Source organism: Peromyscus leucopus, chromosome 8b (genome assembly GCF_004664715.2).
Source record: "Peromyscus leucopus breed LL Stock chromosome 8b, UCI_PerLeu_2.1, whole genome shotgun sequence".
NCBI classification, from domain to species: Eukaryota; Metazoa; Chordata; class Mammalia; order Rodentia; family Cricetidae; genus Peromyscus; species Peromyscus leucopus.
In genome coordinates this window covers 7,757,266-7,778,108 of record NC_051086.1, presented here as the reverse complement: position 1 = coordinate 7,778,108, position 20,843 = coordinate 7,757,266, and the positions used below count along the sequence as shown (strand labels likewise).

Genomic DNA, 20,843 nt, shown 5'->3' with positions numbered 1-20,843 from the left:
TCTCTGGTGGAATTCTCTATGCTTAGAAGGAAAAACATGCCGGGCAGTGGTGGCACACACCTTTAATCCCAGCACTCAGGAGGCAGAGGCAGGCGGATCTCTGTGAGTTCAAGGCCAGCCTGGTCTACAGAGTGAGATCCAGGACAGGCACCAAAACTACACAGAGAAACCCTGTCTTGAAAAAAAAAAAAAAGAAGAAGGAAAAGCTAGCTCAGTGGTTAAGTGTTGGCTGTGCAACTAAGAGGACCTGAGTTTGTATCCTACCATCCACATACCAGGCCCACTAGAACGTGATGTGTGCCTGTACCCCCAGTGTTCTCTGAAGGTTGCTGGCTGCCAGTGGAGAAATAGAGAATAGGATCATTGAGGGACCCCCCTCCCAACACACACCACAGGAGACTAAATCAGAGAGGGATAGAGTAGAGAACACCCACACCCTTCCCTGTCCTCCACGCTGCCACACAGGTTCATATACCTGCACACAAGCACATATAACATATACACTAACAGGAATTAAGGGGAGAAAGCAATTTTCTTTTTTTTGGTATTTTTTTTCGAGACAGGGATTCTCTATGTAGCTTTGCACCTTTCCTGGAACTCGCTTTGTAGACTAGGCTGGCCTCGAACTCACAGAGATCCACCTGCCTCTGCCTCCGGAGTGCTGGGATTAAAGGCGTGCGCCACCACCGCCTGGCAAGAAAGCAATTTCTAAAAGAAAAAATAATCCGGGGTCAGTGAGCTGACTTGACAGGTGTAGACACTTGCCCCGCAAGCCTGAGTTTGGTCCTCTGACCTTGCACAAAAGTAGAAGAAGAGAACCATCTCCACAGAGTTGTCCTCTGATTGCCGCAGGGACTCCAAGGTACACTCACCCCATCCATGGTGCACATACGCCATATGAGATGATTTTTAAATCAGTTTCGTCATTTGAGCGTATGTGTGTCTGCATCTCTGTGTGTGGGTATGTGTGTGTCAATGCAGATGCCATGGGAGACCAGAGGAGTCTGAGCTCCATGGAACTGGAGTCACAGGCAGTTGTGAGCTGCCCAATGTGAGTTCTGGGAATCGAACTCTGGTCCTCTACAACAGCAGTATGGAGCCATCTCTCCAACCCATAATAAATAATTTTTAAAGTCTGCTTTATTCATCATTATAATGCAAAATATGTACTTCATATTTTCTTGTCAGAAAATGGTCTTTTCTTTATGAAATAATAGACAGTAATTGAGTTTGGAAGAATAAATTTGTTTTAGTAAAATTAAGATTCAGAATTTTGTTTTGTTTTGGAAATCAAGTCTCACACTTATAGCCCAGGCTGGTCTTGAATTCTCAGCAATTCTGCCTCAGCCTCTTGCGTACTATAGTTACAGGCATGAACCAGTACGCCCAGCAAGACTCGGAACTCTTATGCTGGTGAAGTAGAAAAGGCAAAAACGATCAACTACTAGATACTGATTTATTGACATATTTAGTGATGTACTTAAGACACTACTTGCACCACGCATTTGCTAACCTCACTTGCTCTCTGGAACAGGATGACCTGGAGAAAGAGCAAGAGCTGAAACTATGGGTTGTTGCTCTTAACAACTTGCTGAATGCCATCCATGCTTCTATAAAAACATCTCTTGCTAGCCCGCCCTACCTTGTGGCTTTAGAATATAAAATGAGAGTGGAAACTGGACATGGGACCGAGGCCTTCCAGGAGCTGACCCGGCTTCCATCCACCAGTGACATCATCTCTCCTACTCCATAGGTGCTAGGGTGCTTATTCCAGAGATTCCTGGGACACTGAAGAAATTGTTTCTCTTTATGAAACCTAAAGGTCTGGGCAGCCCTGGTATAATTCTAACTCATACTAACAAGTTGGGATACTGTGGAGGGAGACAGAGAAATATCTGCCTCCCCTCCTTCCTTCCGGGTCACCCAGAATAAGCCTGGTGGCCGAGAATATCCCCTGGTCCCCTCACAGGGGCAGTTGGGAGAAAAGCCCCTTCAATTTATTTCCCTCTACAGGGCAGGTTCAGGAGCTGGGAGTCTGCCCTAAAATCAAAGCTCCACAATGCTTCCTCTTGTTATTTGGTTCAAGCCAAACCAGAGAGGTTCTTCTATCCACCCCCTCTCCCTCCTCCCCTCCTTCCCTCCCTCCTCCCTCCTCCCTTCTTTCCTCTCCCTTGATACTGGGGGTTTTGTGCATCCAAAGGAGGAACATTATAACCGAGCTACTTCGTAGCTCTGGATAGGAATCTTTTGTTGTTAAGTTTTTGAAATTTGTACCCAAAGTATAGGTAGTCAGACTGAAGAGCACATTGTCTGGGAAAACAGATACTGTGCTAGGGAGGAGGATCTGAGGGTTTCTAGTCAGCCTGGAAGTAGGGCAAATTCATGTTTTTCAGCAACCAGATCCTCACAATGTAGCAATTATTCCTCTAAAAGATCCATAGATAGAACTAAGAGTTTCATAGAAATTCAGAACATGCCAGGTGTGTGGTGCATACCTATAACCATGTAATTAATGTGGGTATGAGCCTAGGGTCCAGGGTTTGAGCTGAGGGTCTTCTGTCTATGGTTCAGAGTCTTTCCCTGGGGTCTTCTGTCTAGGGGTCTGGGCTCTCTCCCTAGGGTCTTCTGTCAAGGGATTCAGGCTTTTTCCAAGAGGTGAACAGACAACTGCCCACTCCAGAACAGAAGAAGCAAGGACTCAGACAAAGCAAAAGTCAGTGACTGAAGCAAACAGTGAACACTCTTGGGGGGCGGGGGTGTCTCTGGAGCCAAGGGGTCCCTGGGCGGGACTTTCTGTAGAGCCCTGGGCCTCCCCTTTCCTCATTCTCCCTACTTCATTCTCACTTCCCTTTGCCTCTCCCCTCGATCGCTTCATTTCCTCTGCCTGGATGGAGGTGTCAGGGACAGACAACTGAGTTCCAACTGCTCTGTGAGGATGTCCTTACACCTCTGACCTCTTCTTTAACACCCTATTCCCTGCTAATGCCTCACAGTCTCCTCTCTCAGGGTAAGGTTAGACTTGTATCTGAAGGTAAAAGGGCAGTGACTGATCTGTCATCTTCAGGCTGTGTGTGTTGGAATTAGGGGAGGATGGCAGATAAAAGTCCAGGGGCATGGTCATAGTTCCATGTGGACCACCATTTGGTAGTTTAATGACCTCAAAATGCTGAGAGATGAACCTGGTACCACAGCTGAGGACACAAGAACAGAAAATGAGGGCCTTGAAGAGTATAATCAGAAGTCTTAGGAGAGAAGCTGGGCAGTGGTGGCACATGCCTTTAATCCCAGCACTTGGGAGGTAGAGGCAGGCAGATCTCTATGAGAGCCCCCTCCCTGGTCTATAAAGCAAATTCCAGGACTGCCATAGAGAAACCCTGTCTTGAAAGAAAAGAGAAAAGAAAGAAAGAAAGAAAGAAAGAAAGAAAGAAAGAAAGAAAGAAAGAAAGAAAGAAAGAAAACAAAACAAAACAAACAAACAAATAAACCAAAGCATGCAATCCAGGGTCATCAATTCCAGAGTTAGTTACAGATTTGAGAGCAGAGATTGGGAACTAAACCTTGATCATATAGCCACTTAACTTTCATAGAATGATTTGGGTTCTGGTTTCTACTTGTTGGGTGGTATTGTCATACACAGCAGGCACCATTGAGAACTGTCCAGATCCCAACCTTCTTTAGTGAGACTCCAGTTGAGAATCTAACCACGCCAGCCAAGGGAATTAAAGACTGTTAGAGGCTTCCCTGATTCTAAAGCTGTTATGTGTTGTAATTGGACCGTGGTATAGCTATTATTCCATACATTAGTTCTACACTCCCCAAGAACCACCTTCAGGGCTGTGGTTCCTGTTAGAAATAAGTTCTGGGGCTGGAGATATGGCTCAGTGGTTAAGCGCACTAGCTGCCCTTCCAGAGGTCCTGAGTTCAATTCCCAGCACTCACATGGTGGCTCACAACCATCTGTAACGAGATCTGATGCCCTCTTCTGGCCTGCAGGCAAACATGCAGGCAGAACACTGTATACACAATAAATAATCTTAAAAAAAAAAAAAAACCAAAACAAACAAACTAAGTAAGTTCTGGTTGCAAAGAGAAAGTGTCTGGACAAGGCAAACTTTACTCTTGAACCAGAGGGTGTGCTCAGCCAGGTGTTGAGGTGGAGGTGACACACGCCTTAATCCTAGTGGTGGAGGCCAAGGCAAGCTGATCTCTGAGTCGAGACCAGGCCTACAGAGAGGGTTTCAAGACAGCTAGGTCACAGGAAATGAAGGAAGGGGGAAAGGGTCATTGCTCCAAGCCCTCAAGTTCCTGGAATACAGCAGTGGACCCTTATGTAAACAAAGGTTTTATGCGGGGGTGGATTAAAACATTTACACAAAGTCTTACAGAGTGGTGGAAATCAACTGATTTGAATTCCTTATCCTAAGCGCAAGTTTTATAGTATTTGATAGAAAAAACTCTTATTTGATATTTCTTAGGGTTCCCACTATGGTAAGGGTAACAGGCTCTTTTTCTCTTCTTTTCTTTTTTTTTTTCAAGACAGAGTTTTTCTGTGTAGCCCTGGGTGTCATGGTCAAGGACAGCCTCAGACTTGAACTCAGAGATTCATCTGCCTCTGCCAGGATTATAGGGCTGAGATTATAAGCATTCACCACCACCTTGAAGCATCAGGCTCCTTCTTTGACTTCTTGACATAGCTGATTTTTGGGGTTAATCTTCGTGAGGAGATTCCCATGTGGTGTGATAAGGCCCAAGTTGGATCAGACCCCATCAGCCAAAGCAGAGAGGTCCAAACACTGTAACCCAGCACTCAGGAAGTTGAGGCGGGAACAAGAATTTCAAGCCAGCCTGGTTTACATAGTGTTTTGTTTTATATATTGATTTATTTTATATGTATGGGTGTTTTGCATGCATGCAGGTTTGTACACTATGCGTGTATAGTGCCAGATGAGGCCGGAAGGGGGTCAGATCCCCTAGGACTGGATTACAGGTTATGAGTAGCCATGCGGATGCTGAGGATCAAACCAGGTCCTCTGCAAGAGCAGACAGTGCTCTTAACCACCGAGGCACTAAATCTCTCAAGACCCTTACATAATGGTTTTGATAACAATTTGGGCTATAATAGTGAAATTGTCTTTAAAAAAAGGAAAAGAAAGAAAAGATTACAATACATCTCTATTACATCTCTTGGGTCTTTGTAACAGCAGATACTTCTGAGTTTTCTACCTCCTTAGCTCCTGGAGTTTTCTACCACATCTAAGTGTTAGCACATTAATTTTCAAGGGCTGAAGGCTGTAAGAGGCACTTAAAAGCTGTTTAAAAGCTGTTTTTTGCTAAAAAGCATCGATCCCTCCCTTGGACCACAAGGTAACTTAAAAAAAAAAAAAAAAGATGAGAAATCTGGTACTTTTGGCTTTCATTCTGTTTCATTGACCTTGGATTGGATTCTGGTTTCATTACACAGACAGGGTCATCCCTAAACTGTCTCCCTATTTCTTTCCTCTTCAAGGTCAAAGGCCAAAAGAATCATTGTCCTAAGCCTGTAGTCACCTTAGATTCAGACACAGCAAGGCTTTGCTGGCAAGACAGACATCCATTTCTGGATCCTCTTCCCGGTTGTGTATATTGAGGGGGAATTCCTGTTAGAGAATTAAGGGCCACCTGCTGAAGATGAGTACGGGAGTGCCGTCTCAAGACAAGGACAGTTATTTATAACGAAGAAGCTGCATTCTGAGCAGATAATTTTGTTGAGACCGGATTGGTTCCTTTAGGTGAAGATGGTGACTAACAGACCAGACAGTGATTAACAACTTCAAAAATCATCTGAATTTTTAATTACACGTGGCTCACAAATGCCAGTGGAAACAAGAAGAAAGGGTTGGCTGGGGTTACAGGCAATTGTGAGCCACCCAGTATAGGTGCTGGGAACTGAAACTGTGTCCTTTGCAAGAGCGGTACATATCTTAAACATCAGGGCTGACTGTTTCTCCAGCCCCAATGAGCAACTTATCAGAACACATTTCTGTACTAAGATGGCTTAATTATGGACATCTCTTGGTCCCAGTTTGAATTCTTCTATTTATTCCTAAAGTTCATACCAGCACCCTGAAAAATGACCCTGTGGTCACTGGATCCCTTCACCCATTCTATTTAAATTGTCTCTGCTTTTCTTTTTCTTTCTTTCTCTTCTTCTTCTTCTTCTTCTTTTTTTTTTTTTAGGATTTATTTATTTATTATGTATACAGTGTTCTGCCTGCATGTATGCCTGCACATCAGAAGAGGGCACCAGATCTCATTAGGGATAGTTGTGAGTCACCATGTGGTTGCTGGAAATTGAACTCAGGACCTCTGGAAGGGCAGCCAGTGCTCTTAACCTCTGAGCCATCTCTCCAGCCCATCTCTGCTTTTCACCATTATATTATTGTTGTTGTTATTTTGATATAAAGTCTCATTGTGTAGCCCTGGCTGGCCTGAAACTTGCTTTGTAGACCAGGCTAGCCTTGAACTTATGGAGAACTGCTTGCCTTTGTCTCAAGAGTGAGAGGATTAAAGGGATATATCACCATGACCAGCCTTCATCTTTTTTTTTTTTAAGACTTTTTTATTTTATTTTATGTGTATGGCTGTTTTGTCTGGGTGCATGTATGTGTACCAGGTATATGTAGTGTCCAAAGAGGCCAGAAGGCTGTGTCAAATCCTCTGAAACTGGAGTGACAGATGGTTGTGAGCTGACATGTGGGTACTAGAAACTGAACCCAGGACCTCTGCAAGAGCATGAAGCACTTTTAACTTCTGAGTCGTTTCACCGGCTCAATGGCTCGTCTTTTTAAGCTGCTGGAACCAGGGCTTTTGCCTTAAAGTCCTGGTCACAAGGAAGTTCACAGCTCTGCAGAAAACTGCAGTGTGTGTTGACAGAGTACATTTTTGCATTTACGGTTCCCTAACCACAAGTGCAATAGCGCTACATTTCCTGGTAGAGTTCCACCCATTGCTCAGCTGTTACTCAGCAGAGGCCCTTAGACTCCAGTCCAGGGCTGAGCATCCACCCCCAACTCTATAGCCCTTACATGGGCACTGGAGGAAGTTCTGCTGCCTGTTTTCCACCTGTAGTAAGTAAGGCAAAGCAACTCTCCTCCACAGTGACACACTCAGGGAGGGCTTTGGAGTGCACAGAGAGAGATGAGGGGGTTCTGAGCCCAGTCTGGGACAGCCAACAGAACTGACCATATCTGCTGCCCATGAGGACTCTGGGTAACTTCAGCAGGCACTGAGCAGCACACTAAAAACACAGCTCAGCAAAAGTCCCAAGTGACCCCTGTCCCTTTAAACTGAGAGCTGCCTGGGAGTCCCCTGCAGCTGACCTTAGGAGGAACCAGCCTGGATTCCAGAGCAACAAAGGGTCTCCTTGGCTTTGCACAGTGCTTCCTTCCTCTGTGACCAAACCCTTCACCTGCCCTTCTCTGGCATTCAGTGCCTTGCTGCTGGCAGGCGTAGCTCTCCCTTCCCCCTTACTAAGTCAAACATTCAAAAGATAAAAGCAGGTATGGTCCAGTCTTCTGTCCCTAGCCACCTGTTTCCCCTCCCCACGTGCCCAGCAGGGTGGCCAGACGCCAACTCCTTTCACAGACATTCCATAATCTTTGATACATAGACATGAAACATTTTTTAAATTTTTATTTATATGAGAGTGGCCAAAGAGGCCAGGAGGTATCTGATTCCCTGGAGCTGGTTATGAGCCACTCGATGTGGGTGCTGGGCTCTTAACCCATGGCTATCTTTCCAACCCAAGATATGAATTTCCCCACACAATTATTTTTTCCTCCGAGACAAAGCTTTTCTGTGTAGCCTTGCCTATCCTAGAGCTCACCCTGTTGACCAGGCTGGCCTTAAACTCAGAGATTAGCCTGCCTCTGCCTCCTGCTGGGACTTAAAGTATGAGCTACAATGGACCTCCTCCCCCAACCCAGTTTTTACAAAAACAGCTTTCCCACACTGTTCTGCCTCCTTTTGCTAAGCTGAGCTTCTGTATGTGGTAGCCCATTCCCAATCATCACACAGCACTTTACAGTTTTCTTTTTTTTTTCTTTTTTTTTTTGTGGGAGGGGGTTTGTTGAGACAGGCTATCTCTTTGTATCCTTGGCTGTCCTGGAACTCCCTCTGTAAACCAGACTGACCTTGAACTCAGAGATTAGCTAGCCTTCCTACTGCTGGGAAAAGGTGTGGTCCAAGACACCTGGCCATTTCTCATGGAACCACAGTCTACCACAGTTGCATCTGCTGTGGATACTTCAAGATTCTATGTCCGAACTCTAATGACCAATTATAGGTACCAGAATTATAGGTGGGTACGTGACAGCAAACAAACACAGGCAGGACAAACAGAAGAAAGAGAGTCTGGCTGCAGGCAGGCCTTGGCTATTTTCGGAGTCCAGAGGCTCCCTGGAGACATCCCTAATCTGGGCCCCATCTTCCCTGAAAGATCAAGCTTTTTGATCTTTGATTTGTTTGGCAAAAGGATAAAAAAGGCCTCACTGTTTAACACAAGAGGAGGTCTTGTTCTTCTGATTGCATAATGTTTTAGGAATCCTGTAGCACCTTGACCTTTATCATTTTCTGTGAGGAGGCTGGTGATACTGATGTTGGGAGCACCGTTCTATTCCTGGCTGGCTTTGAACCCACAGCAATTTTCTTGTTTCAGCCTGGCCAGTGCTGGGATTTCAGTAGAGAACCGCCACACTCAGCCAGCTTTCATGATTGCCCTTTGAAGAACTGGCTGCAACCTGCCCTGCATAATTTGTAAAAGTATACATATTATATAAATATATATTGTAAATGTTTATATAGATGTTACAAATATTAATTGATATTTATGTATAATGTATACTTATATATATGAATTTTTTCCCCCTAGACAGGGTTTTTTTGTGTAGCCCTGGCTTTCCTGGTACTCTCTCTGTAGATCAGGCTGGCCTTGAACTCACAGAGATCTGCCTGCCTCTGCCTCCCGAGTGCTGAGATTAAAGGCGTGCGCCACCACCAGCTTGTATATATTCTTTAATGCAGTTTTACTTGCTTCATTGGATGCCTACTTAGAAAAGCCTTCTCTTCCTCATGACTACTTCCCTAAGTTCTCTTGTAGGGCTTTTAGTTTGTAACTGTATCTGCAATTTGTTTGGAATATATCCCTTTGCTACCCAGAGTTGTTTGTCCAACACTGACATGAAACTTATTCAATTCTCAGAGGTGCGGAGAGCACCTTCTCTCTTCCATTTAGTCATTTATACTTGTGCGGCAGTGTGTGGTTATGGTGTATGGGGGGGCCTCTGGGCAGCTGGAGATTCGGTTGGGTTCCTCAAGGCAAGGTCAGCGCACATTTTCCTGGGATGCTAATTCTGGCCTACATAGTGTTGGGCTTTATAGTACCCACCCCCATCCCCCCCCCCCCCCCGGTTTAAACATCCTACAGGTTCCAGTTTGCACCTACGCTACTCTGTGTTTCTTCGTTTTGCGTGGCCCCTCTGCTCTGTCCCCATGTCTTAAGTGATTCTGTCTCCTATCCCCAAATGAGTCCCATGTAACTCTTCTGCGTGTCGTCGTCGTTCCCCCCTCCCCGCCCCGCCTTCGACAAGACTACTTTATTCATGAGTCTCATGGTACCTCCTCTACGACCGTTTTCCCCCACCCTCCAATGCCTTGGGACTCCAGTCCGGTGCCCTCTCCTGTCCCGGAAGACCCCTCTGCCCTGAATCCACCCGGGTCCCGTGTGATCCCTCTGCTCAGCATCCCATCTGTGTCCCGCATGACCCTTTTGCCCCGCGTGACCATGACCTGGTATCCCACCTCACCCTGTGCCTCCCACGTGACATCTGCCATCTGTACCCGAAAGTATTCCACAGGACCCTCCATCCTGTGCTTCTCATCCCCTTAAGGTGCGTGATCGGCCATGAATCCGTGTCCCCTCCAAATGCGGCCTTCCTGAGCCCCTGGTGTCCAACTCCCCTCTGGCCAAGGTGACGCGGTCCCGCACCCTTGGGGACCTAGACCGCAGGCCGGCTCCCTGCGGGGCGGGGCGGGGCCTCGGAGGCGGAAGTGCCCGGGGCGCTGTCTGCAGGTCTGGCCGAGCCATGGGAGCTCCGGGCAGAGGCAGCGGCGGTGGCCGCAGAGGCGGCGGGGGCTGCCCAGGCGGGGGCGAGCGGCGCGGGACGCGGGCGGGGTAGCGCGGGCCGAGCGCGGAGCCATGGGCCGGCTTGGGGCCGGGGGCACGGCGCAGGCGGCAGCGGCTGGGCCGCTGCTGTTGCTGCTGCTGCTCCTCGCTCGGCCCCCGCCTGCCGCCGCCGGCGACAGCAAGAAGAGCGGTGAGCCCGCACTGGCCTAAGGCGCCATCCGAGGCGTGGGCCGGGGCCAGGGGGCGGGCGGGGGGTGGGCGCGGGGCGGATTGTGACTCACGAGGGGCACCTGTGTGCTCACCTGGCGCGGCGATGTAGCTGTGTTCTCACTCTTGGTTGCGCCCCCTGCGGGGCGTCCGGGGCTAAAAAATCCCCACGCCCGCTTTTCTGTGCCCGGGCCCGCTGAGTTCGCTCACTTGGAGTGTACCCGTCTGGCCCCTCTCCCCTGTGCTTGGGGGCGCGATTGTGGCACTTAAGAGCTGGGAGGTAGAGGAACTTATCAACGAATAGCTATCGTTTGTTCGGGTAGAAGGGTAGAGCTGGAGAAAGTTGGCCAGACTCTGGACGAGGGGGTCTAGCCAGCATTATATTCCTATTCCAATCCTAGGAAGGTCACTCTTGATTACTGGCTTTGCTTCTCACCGGCTGTACTGCTAGCTGGCCCTAAAGAAGCTTGCTGACCAGAATGAATGTAACGCAAGGGTCCTTCCTCTAGGGGAGTTTTCCAGTTGCTCTTTGCATTTCTGCTCTCTAAGCCGGGACATCTTAGACTGTGGTTTGCTAGACCTTTGGCCATCTTGGCTCTGCTTCAGGCAGGACAGGGATTGACAGTGAAATTGACAGTGAGACGAGACATTTGGACATGGGAAAGATGAGTACCTTTCCTTGTCCAATATTGCCTGAAATTCTCCAGTTCTTTGTGCCACTTGGTGTTCCTTAGACAGTTTCTGACACTGACTCTTTCCACTTCCCGTTTCCAGCCTCCACCCTCCCAACCCCCCACTTCTCTGGATGTTGTTCCTCGGAGCTCTCGTTGCTTTGAGGGCTGTTTCTTCTGGTTTCTGAACTTGGCACAGCTTGAAATGAAAGGCAACGTTCCCTAAAGACCTTCTGATAGATTGTTCCATACCACATCCTGTTTGTTCCTCTTCCATCCCTGTGATTAAGCCTAAGAGAGGGTCATTGGCTAGGTGAGGGCAAGTGGCTCTGTGGCCATGGCTGCTGCTGCTTTTTTTCGAGACAGAGTTCCTCTATGTAACAGTCCCGGCTGTCCTGGAACTCACTTTGTGGACCAGGCTAGCCTCGGAACTCAGAGATCCACCTGCTTCTGCCCACCCACCCACCCCCACAGCCGCCACGACTGCTTCTATCTGTGGGTGGGCAGTATCTCTGACACTTGCTAGGGTTTGGAAAGTGCGGGGCAGGGTGCCTCCACTCAGGTTCCCAGGGAAATCTCAGGGACTTTCTTTTCCCACTCTCTACCCAACTTATGCCCATGGGGGAGGTGTCTGGAGCAGGCAGGAGCTTGTTCATCTGGCCCTCCCCATCCACTGCTTGGGGCTCACCCTGTCATGCCCATTGTCCAGGTCTGATACATTCAACAAAATAACTGGGTGTTTCATCAAGGAAGCCTGGAGGGGTTGTTTAGACATGAGAGTTTGGTACCTGGTCTTAAGGCAACCTTGAGTAGGTCTCGTCTAAGTATCCAAACATCACAGATGTCAGCTCTGTTCCAAGTGTCCTTCCTCACAAAGGCCTTATTCAGGGCAACCCAAGGGCTTTTCCCTTAGCAGGCCAAGTTGCACACTGTAGGGTGACCTCTCTCACCTGGCTTTCTCAGAGGTCACAGTCCTAGGGATGAGGAATCTGCTCTGCCTCAGCTCAGAGAGCAATATTCTGCCTCACAGTTTTTTGTTTTTGTTTTTGTTTTTTTTCTGCTCCGTTATCCTTAGGGCATTTAGCAGCTCCTGGCATTCAGGCCTCAACCTGGGGAATGGGACCTGCAGAGCTTGGAATTCACTGAGGGAGCCTCACTCTGCCCTGCCCCCATGCCAGGCTCCTTTGCAGCTCCCTTAGCCTCCTTCCAGCAGGCTGCTATGTTTTCTCCAGGTGCCTCTGTTGGGAGGAGTCACATGACTGGCGAGAAAGCCAGCTGCTCACCTGACTCCCTCTACCCCCCTCCTGGGGGAACCAGGCAGGCACCATGTTCACGGTGGGGCAAAAGGAGGCTTCCTGAGCGGGAAGGATGCCAACAGTACTGTGTTTCTCTTACAGCACTTTATCACTCATTAACCACAAAGGGACAAGCAGGCTACCTTAGCCTATCCATAGGGACACAGGCATCTAGAGAGGTAAGGGACACCCAAGACCATACAGGCGCAAAGCCTGAGCTGGCACTAGGTATGGGGCAGGAGCTTGTAAGCTGAGGCAGGGCCTGGGCCACGTGGTGCCCTAGTCTGGGGGCTCTGAGTAGTTTATCTGCCTGGTCCTCTGCTTTGTCTTTGTACCACCATGCATGGGTGTGTGCCCCGAGGGCAATTGGAGGTCTCGCCCATTTAGTGGAATAGAGAGGCCACCTGCCCCTTGGTTTTTGTTGTAGTTTTGTTTTGTTTTTTTAGAGACAGGATTTCTCTGTGTAGCCCTAACTGTCCTGAACCTTGCTTTGTAGGCCAGGCTGGCCTCGAACTCACAGGGATCCACCTGCCTCTGCTTCCCAAGCTCTGGAATTAAAGGTGTGCTCCCATCTGTCCCTTGATTCTTATGACTGGGTTCTGGACAGAAGCCCCTCATCATGGTCTTTTTCTGGGTAGGGATCTGGCTGTGTCCTAAGTCATAACAGGTTGGAGAGGCAGCTACCTTCAGGACCAAGCCTCCCTATCTGCCCATGTAGTTAGGAGCCGGTCACAGGTGAGGTGGGAGGGAGGAGCCTTTGCCATGGTCCAGTGGTCAAGGCAGATATCTGCAGGGGTGGGATCTCCTTCCCGACTGCCACAGAGAGAGAGCTCATTGGCCCTGGGTGGGTCCATGTGAAGGTGGTGGGTGCTGGGGGCCACTGGCTTCATTGTTTGCAAGTTGCTGTAGTGTGAGAAGGCAAAGTCCCTGCTGGTGAGTAGGCAGTGGCCATCTAGGGAGAGGAGGCCGTGGGATGACTGCTCATCATTAGGAGAAACTTCTGATTACTGCAGACAATGTCTAGGTGCCGGAAGGCATTTTCCACCTTGGCTAAGATCAAAGTCCGAGTGATGACGTCTAGAGTGGGTCTAAGACTTGATATCTAAGCAGCTTCTGTCTCCTGGGGCCTCATTCTTCCTCTCTGTCCCACCTAGCTGACTTGTTACCTTTTCCTTCTAGAGGCTGGACTGGTGTCTGAGCACTTCTCACAGGCCCCGCAGAAGCTGTCCTTTTACAGCTGGTATGGCAGCACCCGGCTCTTCCACTTCCGAGTGCCCCCAGACACAGTGCTGCTTCGCTGGCTGCTCCATGTGTCCCAGGGCGGTCCCTCATGCACCGACGTAGAAATCACAGTGTAGGTACCCAATATACCCGAGCACCCATGCCTGGCTGAAACCCCATCCCTGACCCTTGACCTGATCTCTTCCAGGCATTTCCGCTATGGCGCCCCTCCTGTCATCAACCCGCTGGGCACTAGCTTTCCCGACAACACCTTGAGCCAGGCCTCTTTCCACATCAGGACATTGTTGAGTACCATGCTACTGGGCAACACCTCTGTCAACATCTCCCACCCGGCCCCTGGGGACTGGTTCGTGGTTGCTCACCTCCCCCCCTCGTCCCAGAAGATCGAGGTGAAGGTGAGGGGCTGACCTCCCGGGATGAAGGCCAAACCCCTTGGTGCATGGAGGACCACCAGACTCTTGTCCACCTCGGGGGCAGACCTTGCTGTGCTCTCAGCTACCTGACTCTGGATTCAACTCTGTCCCCCCATCAAAGATCTTCTCCTTTGGCCTACGTCCCGCATTCTCTGACCCCTATCACCCTCTGCCTTGTTCTCTCCCAGGGCTCTGTTCCTACCTGTGCCTACACCTTCCAGCCGGATATGCTGGCCCTGAGGGTGGTGGAAGTCTCCATCCTAGAGCCCGATGTTCCCCTCTCACAGACACTGCTCTCCCACCCCAGCTACCTCAAGTGAGTGGAGATGGGGAAGTCCAGTCTGTCCTGTAGCCCCAACCTTTGGGTTCAGAGTGGGTGGTGCCGCTATCTCATCCTGCAGGTGAGAAGGCTGGGCCTTAGAGACAGGCTGGGAAGAAAGGCCGGAGACCTTCCTTCCCTAAGCAGATTAGAGGAAGTGAGTTCACAGTATGAGCTAGTGAGTCTGAGTCACCACCTTGCCACAGGATCTTTGTCCCTGAATACACCCAGGAGCTTCGGTTGGAACTGCAGGGCTGTGTGTCCAGTGTGAGCCCCGGCTGCCCAGTGCGTCTCACAGTGGGTGCATCCACCCTGCCTAGAAACTTCCAAAAGGTGCTGAGTTGCACTGGCCTCACTCCAGCCTGCCATTTGCTACTGTCCTCACCACCCTGGGGCCGGTGGCTACAAGTGACAGTTGAGAGCCTGGCAGGACCTCATGTGTCAGTGGTCTTCACTGCTAAAGCCGCCTTTACAGGTGGGCCGCTTGGGAGGGAGGGGTGGACTGGTCCTGCCTAGCTCCCCCAAAACTCCAGGCTTTCCTCTGGCTGAGCCCCTTGTCCTCTTGACAGTGTGCAGGCCATGGAGTGTGACCTTCCATCGTCTTATGCAAAACAACCCAAACCAGAGCTACGACACCTCTGTGGGCCGGCTGCCCCAAAGCCCTGCCCACTGGGGACTGGGCAGGAGTGGAGGGGCAGGCAGTGGCCCCTTCTGTCTTCTGAACTATCCAGTCATGAGAGAAGACACGGACGTGGTGTCTGTACACTTCCAGCCCCTGAATGGGGCCTCCGTGCTGGTGCATTCCAACATACCTTCTGTAATGCAGCTCCGTCTTGACACAGGCATGGACAGCGGGGGCTCTCTCATCATAATCCTGAGGGCTAACCAGGTATCCTCTGGAAGCCCACTGAAGCAGTCTACAGTTGCTTGTGACCTGGGCTTAACTCAGGGTACAGAGTAATTCAGCATTGAGACTGGGGTGGGGTGGCCCTTTCAGTCCATAGAGTGATACCATCAGCATCGGCCAGAAGGGGACCCATGGGAGGATAGAAGGTTTCCTCTAGGGCAGCGCTGCCCCTGTCAGAAGTTATTGTAATTATATCTGTGCAAATAGGCAGGGGACTGGCTAGAACCAGAGACAGCTGAAGGGAAGTCAGGCCGTGATGAACCTTGGGCCAGCAGGAGTCCTCCCACCCCAGCAAAAAATACCCAGCATAACTGAGCTAAAATCCAAGGTGGGCAGGTGAGATCCCTTTTTAGGGGGTGGCGATGGCTAACCTGCCCTATTTCTCCTTCCAGACAGAGGTCACAAATGGCGCCTTGGTAGCAGCTTGTGTGAATGCTGCCTCTCCCTTCCTCGGCTTCAACACCTCACTCAACTGCACCACAGGTATTCTGGGTAGACGGTTTTGGTGGAGAGACTGCCTGGCCCCTCTAGCCACCTCTGACAGGCCCTCCCACCCCACGCAGCCTTCTTCCAGGGCTATCCCATGTTTATGAGTGCCTCCTCTCACGTGGCCAACCTCATCATTCCCTATCCGGAGACAGACAACTGGTACCTCTCCTTGCAGCTTGTGTGCCCTGCGAGTTCTGAGTATGTAGCCTGGGCAACATGCCATGGGCTGGTAGCAATGAAGGGAAGCATCTGTGTGTTTGGAGGGGTTCTCCCTTTCTACCTGCCCGCACCTCACCACAGCACTAGTGGGGAGTGAGTGTTTCAGCTGGTGGAGCCTGGAGGCTGAGCTCTGGGCTTGGGGGTCCTAGTGGTGGGAGTGACCAGCAGAGCTCCACGATCAGCCTTCTCAGGCCCTTCCTTTGCAGGGACTGTGAACAGGCTAAAGCTCATGTGGAGACCATCTTGTATCTGGTGCCCTGTTTGAATGACTGTGGGCCTTATGGCCAGTGCCTCCTGCTCCGCAGATATGGTTATCTGTATGCAGGCTGCAGCTGTAAAGCAGGTGAGAACCATCCTGCAGAGCAGAGCGCCCTCCTGCTCCTCCCCGTGCTCCCCATGCTCCTCATGCTCCCTCCTACTCCTCCTCGTGCTCCCCATGTTCCCTCCTACTCCTCCCCGTGCTCCCCATGCTCCCTCCTTCTCGTGCTCTCCATGCTCCCTCCTACTCCTCCCCATGCTCCCCATGCTCCCTCCTACTCCTCCCCATGCTCCCCATGCTCCCTCCTGCTCCTCCCCGTGCTCCCCATGCTCCCTCTACTCCTCCCCGTGCTCCCCATGCTCCCTCTACTCCTCCCCATGCTCCCCATGCTCCCTCTTACTCCTCCCCATGCTCCCCATGCTTCTCGTGACCTCCCCACACACCCCTCCAAGCATACAGGCACTGAGGCATTTGCAGAGGAGGCCCTGCTGCCTGGCCCTGCCATTGCTTACACCCTGCCTGCCCTTGCTTGACTGCCCATACCCACACAGCCCTACAACTGTTTCCCTTGCCCGGACTTGTCCATGCCTATGCCCAACTGTTCACACTTTCTTTTCATGACTGCATGCTGATCCACATTTTTCATGGCAGTTTCTACATAGTCACACTTGGTCTCATCTGTCCATCCTTCCACATCTGTCCCTACATGTCCGCGTATCTCCATATCTGTCCCTACATGTCCACGTATCTCCATATCTGTCCCTACCAACTCATATCTATTCATCCCTGCCCCTACCTATACATACTTGTTCACATACCTTTCTCCAAGCTCATGCCCGCTCACAGCAGGGTATACTTGCCCACACGTGCCCATATCTACGCACACCTGTCCACCCCTGTTTCCCACTGCCCGTGACTGCCCACACCAGCTGTGCTTATCCTTACCCTCCACACCTGCCCACACCTGCTGTGAGTGCCCGTACTTGACCAGACTTACCCATGTCTACATGCTTCTTCCACATTGGTCCCAACCTGCCCACAGCTGCCCCCCCTTGCCCCTGCCTGCCCACCACTTACCTGTGCCAGTTTCTATCAGAACCAACTTCCTCCTACCACTCCTGCGGATTCCATTAGGCTCGTCTATACAGCCTCCCTCTGGGTGAGGGAGGGGCCGGCAGGTTCAGAAGCCTCCCCTCGGCCTCCAGCACACAGTAGGTGTTGTGTGGCCCCCTAGGCTGGCGCGGGTGGAGCTGTACGGACAACAGCACAGCGCAGACGGTGGCCCAGCAGAAGGCCGCAGCACTGCTGCTCACGCTCAGCAACCTCATGTTCCTGGCCCCCATCGCGGTGTCTGTACAGCGCGCCTTCCTGGTCGAGGCCTCCGTCTACTTTTACACCATGTTCTTCTCCACGGTAGGGCTGGCCCTGATCCCTTCGGGAACCTTGGGTGGGGAGGTCAGGGCTGCTGCTCACTGCTTCGCCTCACAGTTCTACCACGCCTGTGACCAGCCGGGGGAGGCAGTGTTGTGCATCCTCAGCTATGACACGCTTCAGTACTGCGACTTTCTGGGCTCTGGGGCGTCCACCTGGGTGACGATTCTTTGCATGGCCCGTCTGAAGACAATCCTGAAACAGGTGAGTGGCCTCCAATGCCAAGCCTGGGCTCCAGGGAAGCAGAGGCCCTCACATGCAGAATGTGGAGTGGCAAAGAGGGATAAAACAGAAAGGGGCGGGTATCGGGGCTGGAGAGACGGCTCAGTGGTTAAGGGTACTGGCTGCTCTTCCAGATGATCCTGAGTTCAATTCCCAGCACCCACATGGTGGCTCACAACCATCTGTAATGAGATCTGGTGCCCTCTTCTGGCCTGAGGGCATACGTGCAGGCAGAACACTGTATACATAATAAATGAATAAATCTTTAAAAAAAAAACAAACAGAAAGGGGCGGGTATCAAATCTTACATGATAACTAGCCATTCTTGGAGGAAGTCATAGGAAGCTAGGAAGGAAAGGTGTGGTCATCCGAGGGCTCCAGGAAGGCAGATGGGGGTCCAGGACCCTAATCTTAATGAGGAGCCAGACCAGGCCTCCTGAGAAGCCACAACTACGCCCCTGGGTTCCTTGTCCTAGGGCACTCTGGGGACTTACACAGCAGTTGGACAGTGGAGATGACTCTTTGGTGCTTGTGAACTATGTCCTCTGTCTACAGGCTGGGTACTACTTATTAGGGGCATGTTTAGAATCTCTATGATCATATAAAAAAGTAGGCGAGGAAAATTCCAGAGAATCCTGTGGGCTGAACGTTAAGGGTATGAACTTGCAGGCTGTGGGGAGATGTGCTGATGGAGACTCGGGGTATGGGATCCCCTTCAAGGCAGCATCCAAGGCCATCCTGATGGGAGACCCTGGAAGGCTTGGTGTGCAGGGTCATGTGGATGTGTACAACACTGCCCATTAGAAGTGGGTATCATCACCTAGTCCTTAAGGTTCTTCTGTGTTCACCTTCAGACACAGTTAAGGGACTAGAGGGAGGACACTGCCCTCCCAGGTAATTGAGCAGGAATGGTCAAAATCTGCCAATAATTCCAAGAGGAGCTGGCAGATGTGCCAGAATCGTGGGAAACTGATAATGGGTACCTAGCATACCTGGCCACCAGTACCTGTTATGTCTTGTGCCATCACAGGTGATTCTAGCCAAAGGCTCCCATGACCCCACAAACCATCCCTGTGTCTCTGCCAGATCCTGTTTGTCCTGGGCACACTGGTCATCGCCATGTCCTTGCAGATGGATCGCAGAGGCATCTGGAACTTGATGGGGCCCTGCCTCTTTGCCTTTGTGATCATGGCCTCCATGTGGGTAAGGAACAGAGCACATAGGTTCTCCTGTTCAGACTCAGGGAGAAGAGAGCCAGCCCCTTAATTCTGGTTGTGATCCCAGTTTTGCTGGAAGGGCTCCAAAACTCCACATCCGCTCAGAGTCAGTAGAGCCAACCATAGACCCCCAGTATAGCCATGTGCCTGGGGTCTTGGCCATGAGTCCATATGTTGCCTAGATCTAGTTCCCCTTAGCCCCGGGGGAACTGTAGTTGCACTTGGCTGGCGCTGACATTCATGTGGCTGTCCACTCCAGATGTACCGCTGTGGGCACCGGCGTCAGTGTTACCCTACCTCGTGGCAGCGCTGGGTCTTCTACCTCCTGCCTGGCATCTCCATGGCTGCTGTAGGCATCACCATCTATACTTCCATGATGACCAGTGAAAATTACTACTACACGCACAGCATTTGGCACATCCTATTGGCTGGTAGTGCGGCTTTCCTTCTGCCACCACGAGAGGAGCAGGCCGAGTCCTGGCCCTGCTTGCAGAAGTTCCCCTGTCAGTACCAGATCTGCAGGAATGATCGGGATGAGTTGTACACAGTGACATGATGTGGCTGCCTCAAGGACACCGGAGACTCTGATGACCTCTTCGTCTAGCCCCAGCCAGGTTTCCATCTGAATAAAATTGTCCTGCGACCCTTGGCTTCTTTCTCCAGAGGAGAGGACCCCACCCCAAAATCTTTGTGGCTGCTGCCCGTGTCCTCTGTAGGTCTCAGCTGCTTCTACCTGGAGACCATGGGTACCATGTGTGGACAGATCGATATGTTATGGTTGAAGATAGAGATAAGGGATCCCTGTTTTCCCATTCGTTTGTGAAGCTGTGATTTGAGACTTACAAGGCATGGAATCCTGAGTCCACAGAGCCCACTGTCCCTGACAGCATGTACCATCCTGCCTTGGCATGGGGATGCCTTGTTGCTGCAGTTACTGTGGTAGAGTTCAAAAGCTGCTAAGAACCTGGGGTGCCAGGCATTATCCCTCATTCTCTGTTGGAGTCACAGATCGTGGGAAGAGCCCGGAGTAGCAGTCTGCTCAGCTATATGAGGTGTGGCCCCAGAAGGCACACACTGCCCTATAGATGTGCCCTCCTCATCCTAAAGGTCCTAGGCCCTAGTCTAGTGAGCAGTCTTTGTGTTGGCTCTAGGCCCTAGGATGCTGACACCACCCCACCCCCCACCCCCCCCCCCCACCCCCCGACCAGCTGAGGCTTGAGGTGGCTTCTGGAGCCCAATCTTCCTGGTGCCTCCTGGGAGCTCTGAGCTGATTGGTGCAGTGGTGCCCTGTCCCACTATGAGGCCCAACTGCTCTGTGGCCTGGGAGCCTTTTTCTTGGTTTTGTCCAGGATTTGGGCTTTCTGGGCCACTCCCCCAGCTACTGACGCCCTTTATTTGGCCACCAAAGCACACTTCAGCCCCTGAAAGGGGAAACATGTATATACTGTTGGGGGGAGGTGATAAAATGTTAAACTGTTCTATGAAGGCATATTTTTATGTAATTGATGAATTTAATATTCTACAATGATTTTTCAAACCAAATGAGTGTTTTATTTATTTATTTTTTTCTTGCGTCTCTGGAGGGAAAGAGAGTCTAGACTAAGGTTGGTTGTCCCTAACAGGCCTATCAAAGCTTCTGGGGAACCCCTGGGCTGTACTTGGTAGACGGTGCCTTGAACCATTGCATTCTCAGATAATTTTCCACGGTCCCTAAAGAAGGCGGAGTCAAGGGGATTGTTTTAGACGGATAGGCGTTGCTACCAATCGGAAGTGAGCAAAGGTGCACCTTT

The 20,843-nt window shown here is 50.8% G+C and overlaps 1 protein-coding gene across 2 annotated transcripts; it reads left to right on the top strand.

Annotated features, from left to right (window-relative positions):
- The first annotated feature begins 10,218 nt into the window (after window positions 1-10,218).
- On the top strand, window positions 10,219-20,595 carry Pgap6 (post-glycosylphosphatidylinositol attachment to proteins 6). Of its 2 annotated transcripts, none has more exons than XM_028893358.2 (13): window positions 10,219-10,352; window positions 13,515-13,689; window positions 13,765-13,972; window positions 14,179-14,306; window positions 14,516-14,784; window positions 14,879-15,198; window positions 15,609-15,699; window positions 15,780-15,903; window positions 16,131-16,267; window positions 17,418-17,596; window positions 17,672-17,818; window positions 18,867-19,039; window positions 19,313-19,404. In XM_028893358.2, the coding sequence occupies exons 1-12, from the start codon at window positions 10,235-10,237 to the stop codon at window positions 18,993-18,995; spliced, it is 2,025 nt and encodes a 674-aa protein (XP_028749191.1). In that variant the 5' UTR covers window positions 10,219-10,234; the 3' UTR covers window positions 18,996-19,039; window positions 19,313-19,404. The 2 variants fall into 2 exon arrangements, with proteins under 2 accessions (XP_028749191.1, XP_028749190.1); XM_028893357.2 differs by having other exon boundaries at window positions 10,220-10,352; window positions 18,923-19,039; window positions 19,313-20,595.
- The last annotated feature ends 248 nt before the right edge of the window (window positions 20,596-20,843 follow it).